Source organism: Haematobia irritans, chromosome 3 (genome assembly GCF_050003625.1).
Source record: "Haematobia irritans isolate KBUSLIRL chromosome 3, ASM5000362v1, whole genome shotgun sequence".
Lineage (NCBI taxonomy): Eukaryota > Metazoa > Arthropoda > Insecta > Diptera > Muscidae > Haematobia > Haematobia irritans.
In genome coordinates this window covers 188459150-188481125 of record NC_134399.1, presented here as the reverse complement: position 1 = coordinate 188481125, position 21976 = coordinate 188459150, and the positions used below count along the sequence as shown (strand labels likewise).

The 21976-nt window shown below is 33.0% G+C and overlaps 1 protein-coding gene across 13 annotated transcripts in view; it reads right to left on the bottom strand.

The window, feature by feature from the left end:
* The window catches only part of OtopLa (proton channel otopetrin-like a), a 237535-nt gene that overhangs the window by 56503 nt on the left and 159056 nt on the right, over nucleotides 1–21976 (bottom strand). For 2 of the 13 annotated variants that reach the window (XM_075300672.1, XM_075300675.1), the window contains exon 2: nucleotides 16513–16926. The exons of the other annotated variants lie outside the window; for them this stretch is intronic. In XM_075300672.1, coding sequence (XP_075156787.1) covers nucleotides 16513–16688 — 176 coding nt within the window. In that variant the 5' untranslated portion in view covers nucleotides 16689–16926. The remainder of the gene's footprint in view (nucleotides 1–16512; nucleotides 16927–21976) is intronic. 13 annotated transcript variants of the gene reach the window in all.

The window sequence follows — 21976 nt, the reverse complement described above, 5'->3', positions numbered from 1 at the left end:
AAATTTTCAATAGAAATAAAATTTTCTATAGAAATAAACTTTTCGAAAAACTTTCTATAGAAATAAAATTTAAAAAAAAATTATTTCTATTGAAAATTTGTTAAAAATTTTATTTCTATAGAAAATGTTGTCAACATTTTTTTCCTTTGGAAAATTTTGTCAAAATTTTATTTCTATTTCTATTGGTTTTTTTATTTTATTTCTATAGAAATTTTTTTCAAAATGTTATTTCTAAAAAAGTTTTTTCAAAAGTTTATTACTATAGAAAATTTTTTCAACATTTTATTTCTATCGAACATGTTTTCAAAATTTTATTTCTATAGAAAATTTTGTCAAAGTTTTATTTCTATTGAAAATTTTGTCAAAATATTTATTCTATTGAAAATGTAGTCAATTTTTATTTCTGTAGCTAATTTAGTAATTTTTTTTTTTTTTTTGTTAAAATTTTACTTCTATAGAAAATTTTGTCAAAGTTTTATTTCTATTGAAAATTTTGTCAAAATATTTTTTTTTTTTTGAAAATGTAGTCAATTTTTATTTCTAACGCTAATTAATTTTTTTTCTTTAGAATATTTGGTCAAAATTATATTTCTATAGAAAATTTAGTCAAAATTTCTATAGAAATAAAATGTTCACAAAATTTTCTGCAAATATAAAATTTTGAAATATAATTTTGACCAAATATTCTAAAGAAATAAAGTTAAAAGAAAAACTATCTAAAGAAATAAAATTAAAAAAAGATCTATAGAAATAAAATTTTGAAAAAAATTTTATAGAGATCAAATTTTCAATATAAATAAAATGTTGACAAAATTTTCTATAGAAATAAACTTTTCAAAAAACTTTCTATAGAAATAAAATTTTGAAAAAAAGTTCTATAGAAATAAAATTTTGAAAAAATTTTTCAATAAAAATAAAAAAAAAATCTTTAGAAATAAAATTTTGAAAAAAAAAAAAAAAATCTACAGATATAAAATTTTGCACATATTTTCTATAGAAATAAAATGTTGACTAAATTAGCTACAGAAATAAAAATTGACTACATTTTCAATAGAAAAACTATTTTGACAAAATTTTCAATAGAAATAAAACTTTGACAAAATTTTCTATAGAAGTAAAATTTTAACAAAATTTTTTATAGAAATAAAATCTTGACAAAATTTTCGAAAGGAAAAAGATGTTGAGAACATTTTCTATCGAAATAAAATTTTAAAACAATTTTCTATAGAAATAAAATTTTGAAAAATGTTCGATAGAAATAAAATTTCAAAACAATTTTCTATAATAATAAACTTTTGAAAAAACTGTCTTTAGAAATAAAATTTTGAAAAAAAATCTATAGAAATAAAATTAAAAAAAAAATCAATAGAAATAGAAATAAAATTTTGGCAAAATTTTGTATAGAAATACAATTTTGATCAAATTTTCTATAGAAATAAAATTTGACTACATTTTCAATAGAAAAAATATTAACAAAATTTTCTATAGAAATAAAAAAAATTGACTATTTTCTATTTTGACTAAATTTTTTATAGGAATATAATTTTGATCAAATTTTCTATACAAATAACATTTTTAAAAAATAAAATTTTGACAAGATTTTCTATAGAAATAAAATTTTGAAAAATTTTTCTACAAAAAATAAATTTTTGACAAAATTTTCTATAGAAATAAAAAAATTGCTATAAAAGTAAAATTTTGAAAAAAAATTTTCTGTAGAAATAAAATTTTGACAAAATTTTCTACAGAAATTAAATTTTGAACAAATTGTCTATAGAAATAAAATGTTGACAAAAATTTTCTTTAGAAATAAAATTTTGACGAAATTAGCTATTGAAGTAAAATTTTAAAACATTTTTATAGAAATAAAATTAAAAAAAAAATCTATATAAATAAAATTTTAAAACAATTTTTTATAGAAATAGAATGTTGACAAAATTTTCTATATAAATAAAAATTGAAAAAATGTTCGATAGAAATAAAATGTTGAAAAAATTTTCTATAGTAATAAACTTTCGAAAAAATTTCTTTAGAAATAATAGTTTGAAAAAAAAAATTCTATAGAAATAAAAAAATTTTATAGAAATAAAATTTTGAAAAGATTTTGTATAGAAATAAAAATTTTGACAAAATTTTCTGCAGAAATAAAATTTTGAACAAATTTCCTGTAGAAATTAAATTTTTACAAAATTTTCTATAGAAATAAAATTTTGATCAAATTTTCTATAGAAATAAAATTTGACTACATTTTCAATAGAAAAAATATTAACAAATTTGACCATTTTGTATTTTGAATAAATTGTTTATAGGATTATAATTTTGATCAAATTTTCTATAGAAATAACATTTTTAAAAAAAGACAAGATTTTCTATACAAATAAAATTTTGAAAAATTTTTCTACAGAAATAAATTTTTGACAAAATTTCCTATAAAATAAAATTTTGAAAAAAATTATTTAAAAGTAAAATTTTGAAAAAATTGTCTATAGAAATAAAATTTTTACAAAATTTTTTTACAGAAATAAAATTTTGACAAAATTTTTTACAGAAATAAAATTTTGACAAAATTTTCTATAGAAATAAAATGTGGACCAAATTTTCTATAGAAATATGATCTTGATTTTTTTAAGTATACTATACAAAAACAACAGGATAAATAGGGGCCCTCTAATCGACCAAATATCGACTTTCTCCGATAAATTTCAACACAATCCGGGATCTAAAATTTAGCATTCAAAAAGATAGGCAAAGAGGAGTTCACCTCCCCGACCAAATATACAAAAGAGATACCATATTTCACATCTCCACAATATTGCTTTCATACCCGATTGTCATCTGCAAACGGTAACTGTAAAAGGATTCATTTACATTCCAATCTTTTTTTGTGATATTATTTCCATATGACATACATCTGAAGGTTCTCTTATTGTGATTTGGTTTACTTTCTAAGTGGTTTCCCAAACCAAAAGTACTCTTAAGCGCATCATTACTAAAGACATGGGATTTTACTCCTTTCCTCGAACTACTTCCCTCGAACTACTTCCCTCTGCAATTTGTATTCTCATCATGTATATGTGTGTAGTATTTGTCACAAACGTTCCATTTACATAAATTCTTGTTGCTCCAACAATTACTTCCTGTTTGAGGCAACATGGCGGAATAAGAGTAGTCGTCAGGCTGTCTGGTGTTTTCCACGAGCCAAATTGGGTGTTGGTTTGGTTGTGCAAAGTGTCGACTTAACGATCTGTAAATTTTCCCTATGTTTGCATGCAATCGAAATGTTAAAAAGCAACAAATATTTGTCCCCCCCCCCTCCCCACCTGGTTCTTGTTTACAGGATGTTGATGAAGAGGGGAGGAGAATGCAAAACCATATACACATACTCGTGCATATATCCTGAAAACGTTGGTCTTATGCAGTTGGCAACCAAGGGCTGGTTGGTTGAATTCATTTGATTTTTTGTTCCCTAATTTTTAATGGATTTATTTTGTTTTGTTCCCTCATCAGAAAAGTTGACCTAAATCTGTAGCTATTATGTAAAGTGTTGGAATGATACCTCATTGAAGACTTCTGCACACAAACTACCGGTAGAAGGTTTTCGATCTCTCTCACACACATACGCATACATTTATATGGAGTCATTCGCCTAAATTATACAACAAATAGTAACTGTAAGCAAAACAAGAAAAAAAATATCCTTTTTCGCGTATATGGATATCCTTTTGTCTAGCTTCGAACCAATATAGTCGTCCTTCTTGCCTCTGCACAGCATATTTGCAGTAGCAATGCGAAGTGCAATGTGGCAACCTGGCTTCATGAAGAAAACCTCTTTCGTCCTTTCATTAAATGTAACTTAAAACTTATGCCAGTATTTTTATGCTTGACGGAATCCTTTTAAATCCGTTTGTAAAATGACTTAAATGTTTACCTATAGAAAGATTTTTTTTTGTTTAGTATCGCTTCGGCGACCAGTAACAGAAAATCAATATGGAAAATTGTCAACATTGCAATGAGTTTTGCACGAGAAAGAAAAGTTTTAGTTAAACTTCGGCTTCTTCTGTGTTCATTGATCAACATAATATTGAAACTCTTTTATGAACATGGGCTAAAGGAAAATGAGCCCGAAACCCCAAAGAAAACGGGGCCACAAATGTGGGGGGCGAAACTTCATAATGAATATGGCCCAACCAAATGTAACTGAAGTATGAAAATCGACCCCACAAATATTAGGGCTCATTTTCTTTTTTGAATTAAAGGGCCGTGAGAAATAAGCCCCGGCAGAAGTGCGGCTACAAAAAACAACAAATCTGGTGCAGTACAATGCTATTCAGAGCAGCAAATTCAAAAATGTGAAAAATGCCCCACTTGCAAAGGAAGCACAATCCTCAAAGAGAAATTTTGAGTTTATATTCGTTTAAAATATTGGGGTTTATTTTCATAATGCCCAATGACATTTGAAAGACGATCACCAGTCTCATGGTGTATTTCTTCAAAGTGTTGATTTCATTGCAGCTCGCTAGTTGGTATTACAAAGTTTTTGCAATTTTTAAATTATTACTGATTTTCTACAGCAGAGCCTATTTCTTTATTTCCATAAAAAAAAATTTTAAATTCTTTTGAGGATTTTTGTGAGGAATTTTTGGGGACTAGAGCCAGAAAATCTACTGGCAAAATCGTTCGAGTAACCACACTGAAAAATATTTTTTCTTTAAAAACAAATAAAGAAACATTAGAGACAATCGTTGAATCGCTTATTATAAACTTTTGTTTTGTTTGTCCTAAAAGAAAATACTTCATAAAACGGTGAATATCGTTCGGGAGGAAAGTTTTTCCTTTGCGTTCAGCTTAGTTTTTGCCCAAGACCGACCAATCGTTTTTTATGTCTACGGGCTTTGCTTTAGCCGTAAAATCGAATATTCTGAAAGTTGACTTTTCAATAATGTGGAAAATCGAAAGATGAACTTCCTGATTAATTCGAAAATTCAACTATTTCATGTTTTCTTTTAAGATTCGACCATCAAAAAGCAATAAAATGTAAAAAATTTTCAAATCGAACACAGCAAAATTTGAAGATGACTTTTTAAAATCTGACAAAGGTTATCATTACCGGAGTAGAGTAATGGTTAGTATGCCCGCCATGCATACGCAGGATCGTGGGTTCAAACCCAATTTCGACCAAACACCACAAAGTTTTTCAGTAATGCTGGTGATATTTTTGAGTGTTTCAAAGCTTCCCTAAGTGGTTTCACTGCAATGTGGAATGCCGTTCGAACTCAGCTATAACAAGTGAGTAAAGTAGAAAGTCGGGCGGGGCCGACTATATCAAACCCTAAACCACCCTTACTGAATTAGTAATCATAAGCATTTGTGGGGTAACATTGATATAGATCTGGGAGATAAAACGCAGTTGCATATTTAAGAAAATTAAGTGGTACATGTTTATGGGTACTTTGTCTCAATCTGACTATAGCTCATAGTCAGTGTTGCCAGGGAAAATGTTCGGTTTACCCTAAAAGGACAAAAAAAAGTCCCCTATTTTCCTATACATTCCCAAACAATTTTCCCTATAATATTTTCGTTAAATTTAAACAAATTTTACAAAACAAAAATGGTTCTAACTACTTTATTATTTTAAAACATGAAAATGCAACGTATATAACCTAGAAAATAAATTTGTGTTACCACCACGGTTGCCACAAAAATAGTTTTTTTTAAATCTCTATAGAAATAAAATTTTGGAAAAAGTTTCTATAAACAAATTTTTTTGAGAAATTTTTCTATAGAAATAAAATTTTTATAACAAATTCTATAGAAAAAATGTTGAGAAAAAATTCCATAGAAATACAATTTTGGGAAATTTTTTACAGAAATAATATTTTGAAAAAATTTCTATAGAAATACAATTTTGACTAAATTTTCTGTAGAAATAAAATTTTGACAAAATTTTCTACAGAAATACAGTTTTGACAAAAATGTTTGTTTGGTAGATTTGTGGTTATCTTAAAATTTTGTTAGTTTTTTTTTTTTGGCACGAGTGGTAACTGTCTTTACCACACATTGGTAAACTTCTAGAGGAGGAAGAGCCACCAAAATGTAAAAATTATTAGAAATTGTGTTGAGTGAAAATGTCCCTACATTGTGGCCCTACGTGCTACAAGACACTAAATATTAGAAAAAAACCTACATATAGGGAATTTCCCCTACTTCTAGCAAGACTGGCTGTAGTTGATATTGCTCCTATGGAGTTAGTATGCCTCTAATATTGAGTCCATTATTAAAAAAAAAGAGAAAATCGCTCAATTAGTGTGGGTAATAGATCCAAATTTGTGAAAATCAAGCAATATTCTTATGTAAGAGCTACAAGTACATATAAATACAAGTACGTATAAGTACATCAAAATTTTAAATTTGAGTAATATTGGTTAATAAATAAGAGTATTATGGCCAAATTTGGGAAAATCGAGCGATGCATATATATGGAAGCTATATCTAAATCTGAACCAATTTGCATAATATTTTGCGGGTTTGATTAATACTACAAAAGGTTACTTTGTGCCAAATTTGAGTAAGATCAGTTAAGAAATTAGGCCTTTATGGTCAAACACAAGGTTTTTAGTGGCAAATTTTTCAAAATCGGGCGATACATATATGGGAGCTATATCTACATCTGAATCGATTTCGATGAAATTTTGCACATACCTGCAGTACTATAGAGGACTGGATATAGCCAACTTTGAGTAAGATCGGTTAATAAATAAGGGTTCTATGGCCAAATTTGAGAAAAATCGGGCGGTACATATATATGGGAGCTATATCTCAATCTGAACCGATTTCGATGATTTTTTTGCACATACAGTTAGTGCTATAGCAGATTACATTTAGCCAACTTTGAGTAAGATCAGTTGATGAATAGGGTTTTATGGCCAAATTTAGAAAAATCGGGCGGTACATATATATGGAGGAGCTATAGCGCATATAGTTAGTGCTATAGAAGATTACATTTAGCCAACTTTGAGTAAAATCGGTTGATAAATAAGGGTTTTATGGCCTAATTTTGCAAAATTGGGCGATACATATATATGGGAGCTATATCTAAATGTGAACCGATTTCGATGAAATTTTGCAGGCTTAAAGGGAGATGCAGAAGATTATTTTGCGCTAAATTTGACGACGATCGGTTAGTAAAAAAGTGCAACGTGACCCCATTTGCCGAAATCGGCCGATACATATATATGGGAGCTATATCTAAATTTGAAATTCAATAGCGTTCGTCCAAGTGCCCAAGAAACTAACTATACCAAAATTCATCAAAATCAGTTAATAATTGCGACCGGAATACTGTGAACAAAAAATACATGGACTGACGGACGGACACCAAGCGCTAGATCGACTCAGGAGATGATTCTGAGTCGATCGGTATATATTTTATGGAGTCTAAAATCAATATTTCTGGTAGGCACATTTTATGGCAAATCAAACTTATTATACCCTGACCGCTATGTGGTTTAGGGGGTAAAAATGAGGTCTCTTGACATTGAGCTCAACATGGAATCGGGCAGCACTCAGTGATAAGAGAGATGTCAACCATTGTAGTTTCACAATGGACTGAATAGTCTAAGTGAGCCCGATGCATCGGGCTGCCACCTAACCTAACCTATAAGAAGGAGATGTCTTGTCAATGAGCTAAAGATAAAATCGGACAGCACTCATTGATAAGAGAGAAGTTCACTACCTGTGGTATCACAATGGACTGACTAAACTACGTGAGCCCAAAATACCGGGCTGTCACTATACCTAACCTTACCAACTGTCTCCAATACAAAGCATCATGACATCTAGCCCATGCTTAATCTTCTAAATTCAACACCTTATCTTTTGCGGTATATGTACATCAAAAAATAAACCGTAAACATTTCCTGCAAGCATTAGTCTAACTTTTTATTCTTGATTATGCACGCTAGAAAGTTATCCTAAGGCATTAAAAAATACGTGACAAATCCACTTTTAATATTTCCGTTCATTGCATTTTCTATCCTAGGGATTTGTTATACCAATTTAATGTGAAATTTTTATTCATCTCTTCCACAGTATGAAGTCAGTATGATTTTACATGAAGTTTGCATTGTACAGAAAGCCCACTGCAGTGGGCTTCTTATGAACAATGTTCTCAACTTCCCATTCTTGAGAAAAGTGTTTGAAATATGTTTTGCGTCCTTCGAGGACTGTATTCCTCCCCCAGTTTAGAGGCTTGTCAAGTAAGCTTGTCTTTTTAATTTTGCATGTGTTTTTTTTTCTTGCTGCACTCCAGATTTTTATGTTTGCAAACAGAGACAAGAAAGAAAGGACGTATATACGACAAATGATGCGGTAGGCAATGGTTTTTGTATTGGATTTATCCTTGCAGTTATCTGCAACGTGACATATTCTTGGTGTATACACCAAGCTGTCTTTAAAGCTATGTTCTCTTGGGCGAGATATACATCACGTTTAGTTATAGTTCGTCCGTCATTCAGGTTTTCTCTTTGTATTTGGGAGATTATTTATTTTTTATCCTTAAATATTACAATGCATTTAAGGACTCACAAAAAACAGAAGTTTAAATGAAATTATGTTTCATGCCTCATACATTGGAGGACATTCACTTGTGTCTTTGTGTCATGGATATAAAGAAAACAACCGGAAATCTCTGGGATAATTTTTGAGTTAACTTTTAATTGCAATTTATTAAGATCCTAGGTGAAACGTGATACTATAAATAACAAATTCGCAGTGGAAACATAGTTGTCTTTTTTCAAGGATTCAATTTAAGATTGATGGAATCATATTTGAAAACAAATATAAAGATGGAAGTTTTATTTACAACCATATTGAACATACTCAAGAATGGCTACTGGCCACATGTTTTGCCAGATGGAACTCGTGGGTAACATTTTTCTTGCATTCATTTTATTTTTATCAGATGTTCCAAAAATGTTCTAAGTTCGCTTTATGGGGTTATGGGTTGTTCATATTCCTCCCTGGATGTATGTCCAAAAATTTTTTCAACGAGTTACAACATGATCCCTTATTGCCTTTTGATTACTCATGTCCAGCTGCCCCGAAAGCGTCAACCACGGCGGCGAGATAGCTGTGAGAGTAAACATTTCGAAAGATCGAATGGTTAGTATCCTGTAGGATAATGAGTAACGCCTTTGTCTGGACAACGAACGCTTCCGCGTAGTTTCGTTACAGCATGGTATACATCGGAGCCCAAGGAAACGTCAAAACATTGACCCCAAACCTGAGACAAATTCAGGGCAATATTTGATGCTGGTTCAGTTCAAACCGAGAAAGTTTCTGTGACCGGAAGCCGGTATACCAAAGAATAGATGAAACATCGAAATGCCTTAGGTTGGGTATATTGGCAGCCCGATATCTTAGGCTCACTTGGACTATTCAGTCCATTGTGATAACACAGGTGGCGAACATCTCTCTTGTCAATAAATAAGTGCTGCCCGATACTATGTTGGGCTCATTGACAAAGGACCTCCTTTTTATTGCCGAGTATGAATGGCATTTCACGTTTCAGTGAAACCACTTAGAGAAGCTTTTTTTTCATGCAGAAATGTCACTAGCATTACTGAGAGCCGAATCGAATCTTCCCATCGACCGGAGTGGAGATTGAGTCCTTTTCTGAGATTCACAAGATGTGAACCATTTCGAAAACATCTGACCAATTATATAATAATCTGACCAATTATATTCTGAACTGTTTACTTGGCGATGAAAACAGCTACCTCCATCCCTTAGAACCCGCTATTTGGAGTCATGAACATCTAGACACCACAATTTTTGTCCGATTTTTATACCCTCCACCATAGGTAACACATCGAAATATTGCTCTAAGACCCCCCCCCCATAAAGTATATATATACTGGGTCGTGGTGAAATTCTGAGTCGATCTGAGCATGTCCGTCCGTCCGTCTGTTGAAATCACGCTAACTTCCGAACGAAACAAGCTATCGACTTGAAACTTTGCACAAGTAGTTGTTATTGATGTAGGTCGGATGGTATTGCAAATGGCCATATCGGTCCACTTTTACGTATATCCCCATATAAACGGACCACCCAAATTTGGCTTGCGAATCCTCTAAGAGAAACAAATTTCATCCGATCCGGCTGAAATTTGGTACATAATCTTAGTATATGGTCTCTAACAACCATGCAAAATTGGTCCACATCGGTCCATAATTATATATAGCCCCCATATAAACCGATCCCCCGATTTGGCTTGCGGAGCCTCTAAGAGAAGCAAATTTCATCCGATCCGGCTGAAATCTGGTACATGGTGTTAACATATGGTCTCTAATGACCATGCAAAAATTGGTCCACATCGATCCATAATTATATATAGCCCCCATATAAACCGATCACCAGATTTGACCTCTGGAGCCTCTTGGAAGACCAAAATTCATCTGATTCAGTTGAAATTTGGTACGTGGTGTTAATATATGGCCTCAAATACCCTTGGAAAAATTGGTCGAAATCGGTCCATAATTATATATAGGCCCTATATAAACCGATCCCCAGATTTGACCTCCGGAGCCTCTTGGAAGAGCAAAATTCATCCGATTCGGTTGAAATTTGGTACCAGAAGTTAGTATATGGTATCCACCAACAAGACAGGAATTGGTTCATATCAGTCCATAATTATATATAGCCCCCATATAAACCGATCCCCAGATTTGACCTCCGATGGCTTTTGAGGAAGCAAAAATCATCCGATCTAGTTGAAATTTGGTACGTGGTGGTAGTATATGATATTTAACAACTGTGCCAAAAGTGGTCCATATCAGGCCATAATCATATATAGCCCCCATATAAACAGATCCCCAGATTTGGTTTTGGAGCCTCTTGGAGGAGCAAATTTCATACGAGTCAGTTGAAATTTGGTACATTGTGCTAGTATATGGCCGTTAACAACCATGCCTAACTAGGTCCATGTCGGTCTATAGTTATATATAGCCATCAGATAAATCGATCCCCAATCACATACAAATTGGTCCATATCAAGTTTATAATTGTATATAGCCCCCATATAAGCGACCCTCATATTTCAATTCTGGCTCTCTACGTATTGTCTAATACATACGACGTATGAACTAACTCACAATTGAGAAAACGATGTTAAGAAGTTTTAAGATGGTGGAGGGTACATAAGATTCGGCCTGGCCGAACTTTCGGCCGTATATACTTGTGTTTTTTCTGAAATTCAGAGGTAGAGGTATTTTGGTCCATCGGTCCTTGTTTTGGTACAGCCACCATATAGCCCGATCTCCCAATTTACTTTCGTGGGATTTTAGATACCGCAATTTCTATCCGATTTGTCTGAAATTAGAAATCTAAAGGTATTTTGGGTCTAGAAATAAGTGTGCCGAAGGCGTTGTGTATCGGTCCAAGTTTCGGTATAACCCCCATATAGCCCGATCTCGCGATTTGACTTATTGGGTTTCTCACATCCATATTTTATCCAATTTCCTCAAATTCAAAATTTAGGAGTATTTTTTGTCCATAAATCGTTGTGGCAAATATGGTGTGAATCGGTCCATGTTTTGGTATAGCATGTGGTCAACCCAATTTTTATCCGATTTGCTTGGAAATAAAAATCTTTTTTTTTTTTGGATCCATAAATAGGTCTGCAGTATAGGGTATGTATCGGGCCCTGGTTTGGTACATATGTATGTTAGCTTGGGAGAATATCTGTCATTAAATCCCCCTGAAATTTTATATATTTTCAAAGGAAACTATTACGTTTTATTCATGGTAGTGGATATTTAAGATTCGGTCCGGCCGATGGGTATTCACTCCATAGATGTGGCGAATATGATGTGAATCGGTCCATATTTTGGTAAAGCATCTAGACACCCCAATTTTTATACGATTTGCTTGGAAATAAAATTTTTTTTTGGTCCATAAATAGGTCTGCCGAATATGGTGTGTATCGGGTCATGTTTTTTTAACATATATATCTATGTTAGCTTTGGAGAACATCTGTAATCAATTCCACCTGACATTTTATATATTTTCAAAGCATACTATTACGTTTGATTCATGGTGGTGAATATTTATGATTCGGTCTGGCCTTAACACCATATATATACTTGTTCAAGAATATTTGTTGTTTTCTGTAGGGTAAGTACACTGAAAAAAATGCATGCCCGGTTCCAAAGATTTTGTCTTTACTTTAACAATTTTGGTATTGATTCTGAGCCAAAGAAGCGGAGAATACAGATAAGGATACTTTTAAGACAAAATTCTCTTTTAATTTTGGGTTTTGTATAGTTGCTTCTAGGAAGAAAACTTTAATTTTTTGTTTTTTCAGCATGTTTCTTAATATGTTGTCAAAATCCTTTAAAAACGAGTTAACGACAACTTTATTTTCCAAATTCAGACACGACTTTCAGTAGAAATTATGCTATGTTTCAAGTATAAAACGTCTTTAAAATAAAGTGTTGAATAACATATCCTATTTTTGAACGATTTTTTCTTTGTAGTCAAGATGCTAAAAGGCAACACATTTAAAGACAATTTCATTAGTTACAAAGACTTTTTCTGAATTATTAAAATCAAGTTGACCTTACCCCAAAAATTTTTTCTTTCATGTATGATACCCATTTTTAAGTCAAATCACTTAATTATAAGGAAAATACGACTTCATTGAAAAGTTTATCGACTTTTTAACAAGGAAAAAAACTTTATATTAGAGAAATGTGTCTTCTTTTGCCTCTCGACAATATTTTTTTCAGAGCCGGCAAATTTAAATAATATTTTAAAATTAAAAAATATATATTTAAAAAATAAATTAAAACAAGTATATATGGCCGTAAGTTCGGCCAGGCCGAATCTTATGTACCCTCCACCATCGATTGCGTAGAAACTTCTACGAAAGACTGTCATCCACAATCGAATTACTTATGTTAGGTTCCCAGCAAAAAAATTTGGAAGTTCTTCCAAAGGCACAACTACAAAAGCACTTCCAGAAGATGCAATCCCAATGATGTTCTTTATTTTAACTTCCCCGGAAGTTCTTTTAATTCAATTTTTTATAACATGTTTTTTTTTCATACTCTTAATGGGTAATTTTAACTTTTTTTGTTTCGAATAGATTGCAAACAGAGCAAGAATTCATAAAATGGTACAAATCTTTTAAATGTTGTCGACAAAATGCTAAAATCAATCTGAAAAAATTGTGAATTTTTGAAAATATTTGAGGTCAAACGTTTCCAACAAGCGTTAGAATCCACTAAAAATTATAAAAAAAAATATAAAAAATATTTATTTGACAAAATATGACAGAATTTTTTAATTTACATCCAAAACATTGAATTCGGATCACACCTAAAGAAGTTATGTAAATTCAGTGGAAGGGCTGTTGGAATGGAGGACTTCTGTCCTATGACAAGTCCATGTTAAATTCATCGCTTCTGCGTCAATTTTGCACCACTTCCGGATCCTAGAAGAACATTTTCATTACTTTTTTGGCGACGCTTTTTTTGCTGGGTTGTGGTATCTTAAATCGTTTTCTAAATTGTGAGATAGCCCGTGGTACATATTAGACAAAAAAGGTATGTATAGGTACGTCTACAAATACCCAGCAAAAAAAGCGTCGCCAAAAAAGTAATGAAAATGTTATTTTTGGATCCGTAAGTGGTGCAAAATTGACGCAGAAGCGATGAATTTAACATGGGCTTGTCATAGGACAGAAGTCCTCCATTTCAACAGCCGTGGCACTGAATTTGCATCACTTCTTTAGGTGTGATCCAAATTCAATGCTTTGGATGTATATTAAAAAATTCTGTGATATTTTGTGAAATAAATAATTTTGATAATTTTTTATAATTTTTAATGGATTCTAACGCTTGTCGGAAACGTTTGACCTCAAATATTTTCAAAAATTCACAATTTTTTTAGATTGGATTTAGCATTTTTCCGACAAAATTTAAATGATTTGTACCATTTTATGAATTCTTACTCTGGTTTTAACCTATTTGAAACAAAAAAACTTTAAATTACCTATTAAAAGTATGAAAAAACCAAGATATAAAAAATTGAATTAAAAGAACTTCCTGGGTAGTTAAAATAAAGAACATCATTGGGAGTGCATCTTCTGGAAGTGCTTTTAAAGTTGTGCCTTTGGAAGAACTTCCAAATTTTTTGCTGGGTAATTACGAATCGATATCGACTTTTGCACGATACGTAGAGAGCCATAATTGATATATGGGGGTCGCTTTTATGGGGCTATATACAATTATGAACTTAAATATGGACCAATTTTTGTGTGATTGGGGATCGATTTATCTGAGGGCTTTATATATATATAGACCGATATGGACCTAGTTAGGCATGGTAGTTAACGGCCATATACTAGCAAAATGTACCAAATTTCAACTGAGGTTCCAAAACCAAATCTCGGGATCGGTTTATATGGGGGCTATATATGATTATGGACTGATATGGACCACTTTTGGCATGGTTGTTAAATATCATATACTACCACTACGTACCAAATTTCAACCAGATCGAATGAATTTTGCTTCTCCAAAAGGCACCGGAGGTCAAATCTGGGGATCGGTTTATATGGGGGTTATATATAATTATAGACTGGTATGAACCAATCCCTGCATCGTTGTTGGATACCATATACTAACACCACGTACCAAATTTGAACCGAATCGGATGAATTTTGCTCTTCCAAGGGGCTCCGGAGGTCAAATCTGGGGATCAGTTTATATGAGGGATATATATAATTATGGACCGATGTGGACAATTTTTGCATGGTTCTTAAAAACCGTATACTAACACCATGTACCAAATTTCAGCCGGATCGGATGAATTTTGCTTCTCTTAGAGGCTCCGAAAGCCAAATCGGGGGATCAGTTTATATGGGGGCTATATATAATTATGGACCGATGTGGACCAATTTTTGCATGGTTGTTAGAGACCATATACTAACACCATGTACCAAATTTCAGCCGGATCGGATGAAATTTGCTTCTCTTAGAGCAATCGCAAACCAAATTTGGGGGTCCGTTTATATGGGGGCTATACGTAAAAGTGGACCGATATGGACCAATTTTTGCATGGTTGTTAGAGACCATATACTAACACCATGTACCAAATTTCAGCCGGATCGGGTGAAATTTGCTTCTCTTAGAGGCCTCGCAAGCCAAATTTGGGGGTCCGTTTATATGGGGGCTATACGTAAAAGTGGACCGATATGGTCCATTTTCAATACCATCCGACCTACATCAATAACAACTACTTAGGTCAAGTTTAAAGTCGATAGCTTGTTTCGGTCCAAAGTTAGCGTGATTTCAACAGAACGGACGGACGGACATGCTCAGATCGACTCAGAATTTCACCACGACCCAGAATATATATACTTTATGGGGTCTTAGAGCAATATTTCGATGTGTTACAAACGGAATGACAAAGTTAATATACCCCCATCCTATGGTGGAGGATATAAAAATATTTAATAAGTTCTCTTGTTTGTGTAAAATTTTAAAGATGTTTCGAATTAGAAAAAAATCCAATATATTGAAATGTACCACAGAAAGCGCTTAATTAGGATTTTAAATGAATCCGACAATTTTTTTATGAATTCGAGAAAAAAAATATTTTTGATTAAAAAAAATTTTGGTCACAACTAAAATTAATCATAAAGAAATCAATTAAAAAACGTTTAATTAAGTCAATTATTTTTTTAATATTAAATAAAATTCTTTATTTTGCCAAGCTTGGCAAAATAAAGAATTTTATTTAAACTGAAAAAGATCGAACAAGAAACAAAATAAATCAAGTTTTTTAATATTATTTATCCTGAATTTGTCTGGAGGTATATGGAATGTATCTCCCACTGTTAAATGTTAAATCATTATTGAGCATCTATTTAAAAAGAAATTATCAAAAAGTAATACCCACACTTCATTTTGATCCTTTGTGGATGATGTAAAACTTGAATTAAACAAACAGTTCTTGATTCCATGCCAAAAGTTAAGTGAGATATAAAGCTGATCTGTGTTTTTTGCCCTTAGACCATTGCCAACAAACCATAACAGAAAAATAAAATAAAAAATAAACATTTCAATTGAAAAAATTCATAAAACATAAAAACCATCAGACACTTTGGCAACACTCCAAACTGTCTGGCCAATACGCAAACTGTCTGCACAGCACACTACAATCACTCGTCATAGAATACAACATCATATTCACTTCCTTGTAGCTGATATAACAACAAGAGTGTTACAATAACAGTTTCCCTTTGCTTGTTTTTGTTTTTGTTTTTAATATAAAAAAAATCCTTGAAAAAGTCCTTCTTCCATGTAGAATAAAAAAAAACACAACATATAAGAACATTACGGATTTATGTTATTTTCCCATCATTTACAAATGAAAACTGTAAAGTTGAGATAAATAAAAAAAATACGAAATACTAAAATCATTTCCAATTATGAATTTCATATTAACCTTTGTAATGGTTGAGGCACAACATTTTTTAATTCCATTTCCTTGTTGGCGGCATTATTCTTTTCAGCGCTATCAGTGCTGCCGGTGGTATGCGAACGAGATACGGGTAAGGTGGCCATATTATCACCACCCTCAACATCCACGGTAGCGACTTTAACTTCACCGCCGTTACCCATAATAGTTTTGGTTTTGTTTTCCTATTTAAAGGGTTTTTTCTCTCTTCCAAACACTTTAATTATTTTGTCCGATTGTTTAGGTTTATTTAATTTTTGTTTTTTATTTTTTTTATTTAAATTTAAATTTTATTCACATTTTTTTTCTTAAAATTTTCACAACTTGGACGTCTTTTTTTGTAATTAAAAAAAAATTATTGTTTAGTTTTCTGTTGAATTCGTTGTCTTAATCACGATTGAACTGTAAAACGATAGTAAAACTGAGTATTTAGGATTCCTGTTTTTTGATCACATCTCTATGGTTTCCTTTTAAGCAGCTACCCCTCCATAGGTATTTTTTTATTTGTTTGTGGATTTAAAGTTTTTAAAAGGGGAATTTCGTCTAACTGTAAGTGAGAACATAAACCCCTGCTGATTCCCAAGGACGTTGTTGGTAATAAACGGCTCTCTCAGAGTTAAATATACAAAAGCTTTCTCTCGTACTCTTACTCTCTCTCTCTCACTAAATGAGCTGTGAAGTAAACAAACATAAGTCTCTTTGTAAAATCTCACTCTCTTGCCATGTAAAGCACAGTTGTTGGAGATTTTTTCCTAGATATCCCACAAAAAGACTTTCCTCTAGGATAAAAAAAGCTGTCATAAAAATACGTTACATTTTAAAAATTTTGACAAATTTTATTTGCATGGAAAAAAGGCGGCAGTATGAACAAATTTCTAAAAAAAAAATTAAATAAATTAATTTATTTTTCTTTAAATATAAATTTTATTTTCTTTAATGAAATTGTATATCCCGTTTTTTGTTCTTTTTGTTTGTTTTTTTTTCCTTAGAAATTTTCCCTCAAATTTTCCACAAGGTGGGTGTGTCTACTAAAATTTCTGATTATTGTAATTTTTTTTTTTGTTCATCACAACCAACAGATTTTTCGAGTATATACATAAAACCAATTCCCTTTATACGCATATTCTCACACAAGACACTCATATTGTTATTGCTATTCTTGTTGTTGTTGTTGTTGATTTTATTTATCTAATTAGACCGTAACAATTTTCTTTTCCTTCTGTCTTTGTGGGTGTTTTTTTTTTTGTAGCCATTAATATTCAATACTTCCAACGGAAGTCCCACAAATATTTTATCTTTAATGCTTTCAATATTATTTTAAATGTATCAAATGTTACAATTTTTGCCCCAGGAGATTCGGAAACATAACAAATTGTAAAATATGTATGCTGTAGGCTATTAACACCCTCAATGGTTGCTAAATTAACCGAAAATGTAGGAAGGAGGAAGCCAACCCACAAAAGTAGAAATCCTCTACGTTCATACGAGGAGAAGAAGAACATCGTATACGAAACATTGTGGTTTGCATTTGGATGGGTATATAATTTTTGTTTTTCATTCAACAGGGATGGATTTAAGGATTAATGGTCAAGATAAGATTGGACAATAATGTTGCATTGTTTATTGTACTGATTGTGGAGAGATTCAAAAATTTGAAAATTTGCAATTTTAATTAAGTAGTTGGAAAACTTAAGTGGTAGAAATCTTTTAAATTTTATGGTTTGTGAAACGGACACAAACCCTTGACTAATCGGAAATACTAGGTTAGGTTAGGTTAGGTGGCAGGCCGATGTATCAGGCTCATTTAGACTATTCAGTCCATTGTGATACCACATTGGTGAACTTCTCTCTTATCACTGAGTTCTGCCCGTTTCCATGTTAAACTCAATGACAAGGGACCTCCTTTTTATAGCCGAGTCCGAACGGCGTTCCACATTGCAGTGAAACAACTTTGAGAAGCTTTGATACCCTCAGAAATGTCACCAGCATTACTGAGGTGGGATAATCCACCGCTGAAAAACTTTTTGGTGTTCGGTAGAAGCAGGAATCGAACCCACGACCTTGTGTATGCAAGGCGGGCATGCAAACCATTACACCACAGTGGCTCGGAAATACTAAAGTAAAACGGTGTTAAATACACACTAAAAAAGTTTAGCGTACACAGAAAAAATATAACCAAAATTTTTCCAATTAAAATTTTAATTGAGTTTTATTGAAACAAAAATCAATCATACAAAGTATTAGTATCAATTAATTTTTTAATTGGATCAATACATTTTTTAATTCACTTTCAATTAATTTTTGAATTAATACTATCATTTTTGTGATTGAAGACAATTCAATTAACAAATTAATTGGATCAATTAATTTCGTAATTGAATCAGAAAAATTTTTTTGTGTGTAGTATACAAATACTTTGATTGTTCCTAAGGATTTTCGTATTGATTCAGGGCCATAGATGCTGCTTCGTAAAAATAAAGACATTTTTGAGGGAGATATCTAGCTTTAAATCTTAGCTCTATAAAACCAAATTTAGGATTTCATTTATCAAACAGTAACTATCATTTTCCGAATTTTTAATAAAGCTATACACTTAAAAATATATATATGTCAGTCTAAACCATAAAGACAATTTTAGGATGTAATACAGTTTTAAATCTACACACAAAAACACTTTTGGATCTCTAAAGTAAAGACATTTTCTATGACCCTATATCGCTTGAGGTGATTGTAAGGAGAAGAAGAAATTTGACTTTTCAGCTTTTAACAGTACACGCGCGCGCGCGAACCTAATGAGTCCTCCACCATGGACTGTCCTCCATTATCGAGTTACTTGGATTGTGGTAGCAGTTGTCGATGGCCCATGATGAAATTTGTTCCTCCATAAGGCTTTAGAAGTCAAATCTTAGGGGGTTGTTTAATGTAGAGGTTATATATCATAACAGACTGGCTGATAAGTCCCCGGTCTAACCCAAAGATGGCATCGCTAGTATTAAATGCATATTATTTTTATATAGTACCAACCTTCAAATGATTTGTGTCAAAATTTGACGTCTGTAAGTCAATTAGTTTGTGAGATAGAGCGTCTTTTGTGAAGCAACTTTTGTTATTGTGAAAAAAATGAAAAAAAGGAATTTCGTGCTTTGATAAAATACTGTTTTCTGAAGGGAAAATATACCGAGGAAGCAAAAACTTGGCTTGATAATGAGTCTCCGGAATCTGCAACAGGGAAATTAACAATAATTGATTGGTATGCAAAATTCAAGCGTGGTGAAATGAGCACGGAGGACGGTGAACGCAGTGGACGCCCGAAAGAGGTGGTTACCGACGAAAACATCAAAAAAATCCACAAAATGATTTTGAATGATCGTAAAATGAAGTTGATCGAGATAGCAGAGGCCTTAAAGATATCAAAGGAACGTGTTGGTCATATCATTCACCAATATTTGGATATGCGGAAGCTTTGTGCAAAATGGGTGCCGCGCGAGCTCATATTTGACCAAAAACAACAACGTGTTGATGGTTAGGTTAGGTTAGGTTAAGTGGCAGCCAGATGTATCAGGCTCACTTAGCCTATTCTGTCCATTGTGATACCACATTGGTGAACTTCTCTCCTATCACTGAGTGCTGCCCGATTCCATGTTAAGCTCAATGACAAGGGACCTCCTTTTTATAGCCGAGTCCGAACGGCGTTCCGCATTGCAGTGAAACCACTTAGAGAAGTGTTGAAACTCTCAGAAATGTCACCAGCATTTCTGCGGTGGGATAATCCACCGCTGAAAAACTTTTTGGTGTTCGGTCGAAGCAGGAATCGAACCCACGACCCTGTGTATGCAAGGCGGGCATGCTAACCATTGCACCACGGTGGCTCCGTGTTGATGATTCTGAGCGGTGTTTGCAGCTGTTAACTCGTAATACACCCGAGTTTTTCCGTCGATATGTGACAATGGATGAAACATAGCTCCATCACTACACTCCTGAGTCCAATCGACAGTCGGCTGAGTGGACAGCGACCGGTGAACCGTCTCCGAAGCGTGGAAAGATTCAAAAGTCCGCTGACAAAGTAATGGCCTCTGTTTTTTGGGATGCGCATGGAATAATTTCTATCGATTATCTTGAGAAGGGAAAAACCATCAACAGTGACTATTATATGACGTTATTGGAGCGTTTGAAGGTCAAAATCGCGGCAAAACGGCCCCATATAAAGAAGAAAAAAGTGTTGTTCCACCAAGACAACGCACCGTGCCACAAGTCATTGAGAACGATGGCAAAAATTCGTGAATTGGGCTTCGAATTGCTTCCCCACCCACCGTATTCTCCAGATCTGGCCACAGCGACTGTTTCTTGTTCTCAGACCTCAATAGGATGTTCGCAGGAAAAAAATTTGGCTGCAATGAAGAGGTGATCGCCGAAACTGAGGCCTATTTTGAGACAAAACGGAAGGAGTACTACCAAAATGGTCTCAAAAAATTGGAAGGTCGTTATAATCGTTGTATCGCTTTTGAAGGGAACAATGTTGAATAATAAAAACGAATTTTGACAAAAAAAATGTGTTTTTCTTTGTTAGCCAACCTGTTATAGAACAATATCGACCAACTTTTTCACGGTTTTTAGAAGGCATATACTAACATCACGTACCAAAGGATGAACTTTTCTGGCTCCGGATTTCAAATCTGGAAATCGGTTTATATGGGGGCGTTACATATTTATAGACCGGTATGGATATGGACCTTTAACATTACAAACCAAATTTAAAAGGGGTCGGCTGAAATTTGCTTCTCCAAAACGTTCTCGAATTCAAATCTGGGGATCGGTTTATATGGGGGCTATATAAATTTGGGCCAATTTTTGCATGGTTGTTAAAGGGAATATATTAACATCATTTCAACTGGATTGAATGAAATTTGCTCTTCGAAGAGGCTCCAAAATTCTGCCTTACTTCAAAGACATACAACTTTAATGGAGCGTCGCAAATTTTAATGGTTCGAGACCTAAAACTAATGAAGAAATTTTTCAAAACTAATATCATTAAAATCTTTTTTATTGTTTTTGTAGCGGAACAACAAAAATACATGGAGCCACCGTGGTTAGCTTGCCGGTCTTGCATACACAAGGTCGTGGGTTCGATTCCTGCTTCGACCGAACACCAAAAAATTTTTCAGCGGTGGTTTATCCCACCTCAGTAATGCTGGTGACATTTCTGAGGGTTTCAAAAGTTTCTCTAAGTGGTTTCACTGCAATGTGGAACGCCGTTCGGCTATAAAAAGGAGGTCCCTTGTCACTGAGCTTAACATGGAATCGGGCAGCACTCAGTGATAAGAGAGAAGTTCACCAATGTGGTATCACAATGGACTGAATAGTCTAAGTGAGCTTGATACATCGGGCTGCCACCTAACCTAACAAAAATACATGAACAGCCAGAGCTGGATCCTATGGTTTCCTGGATCAATTT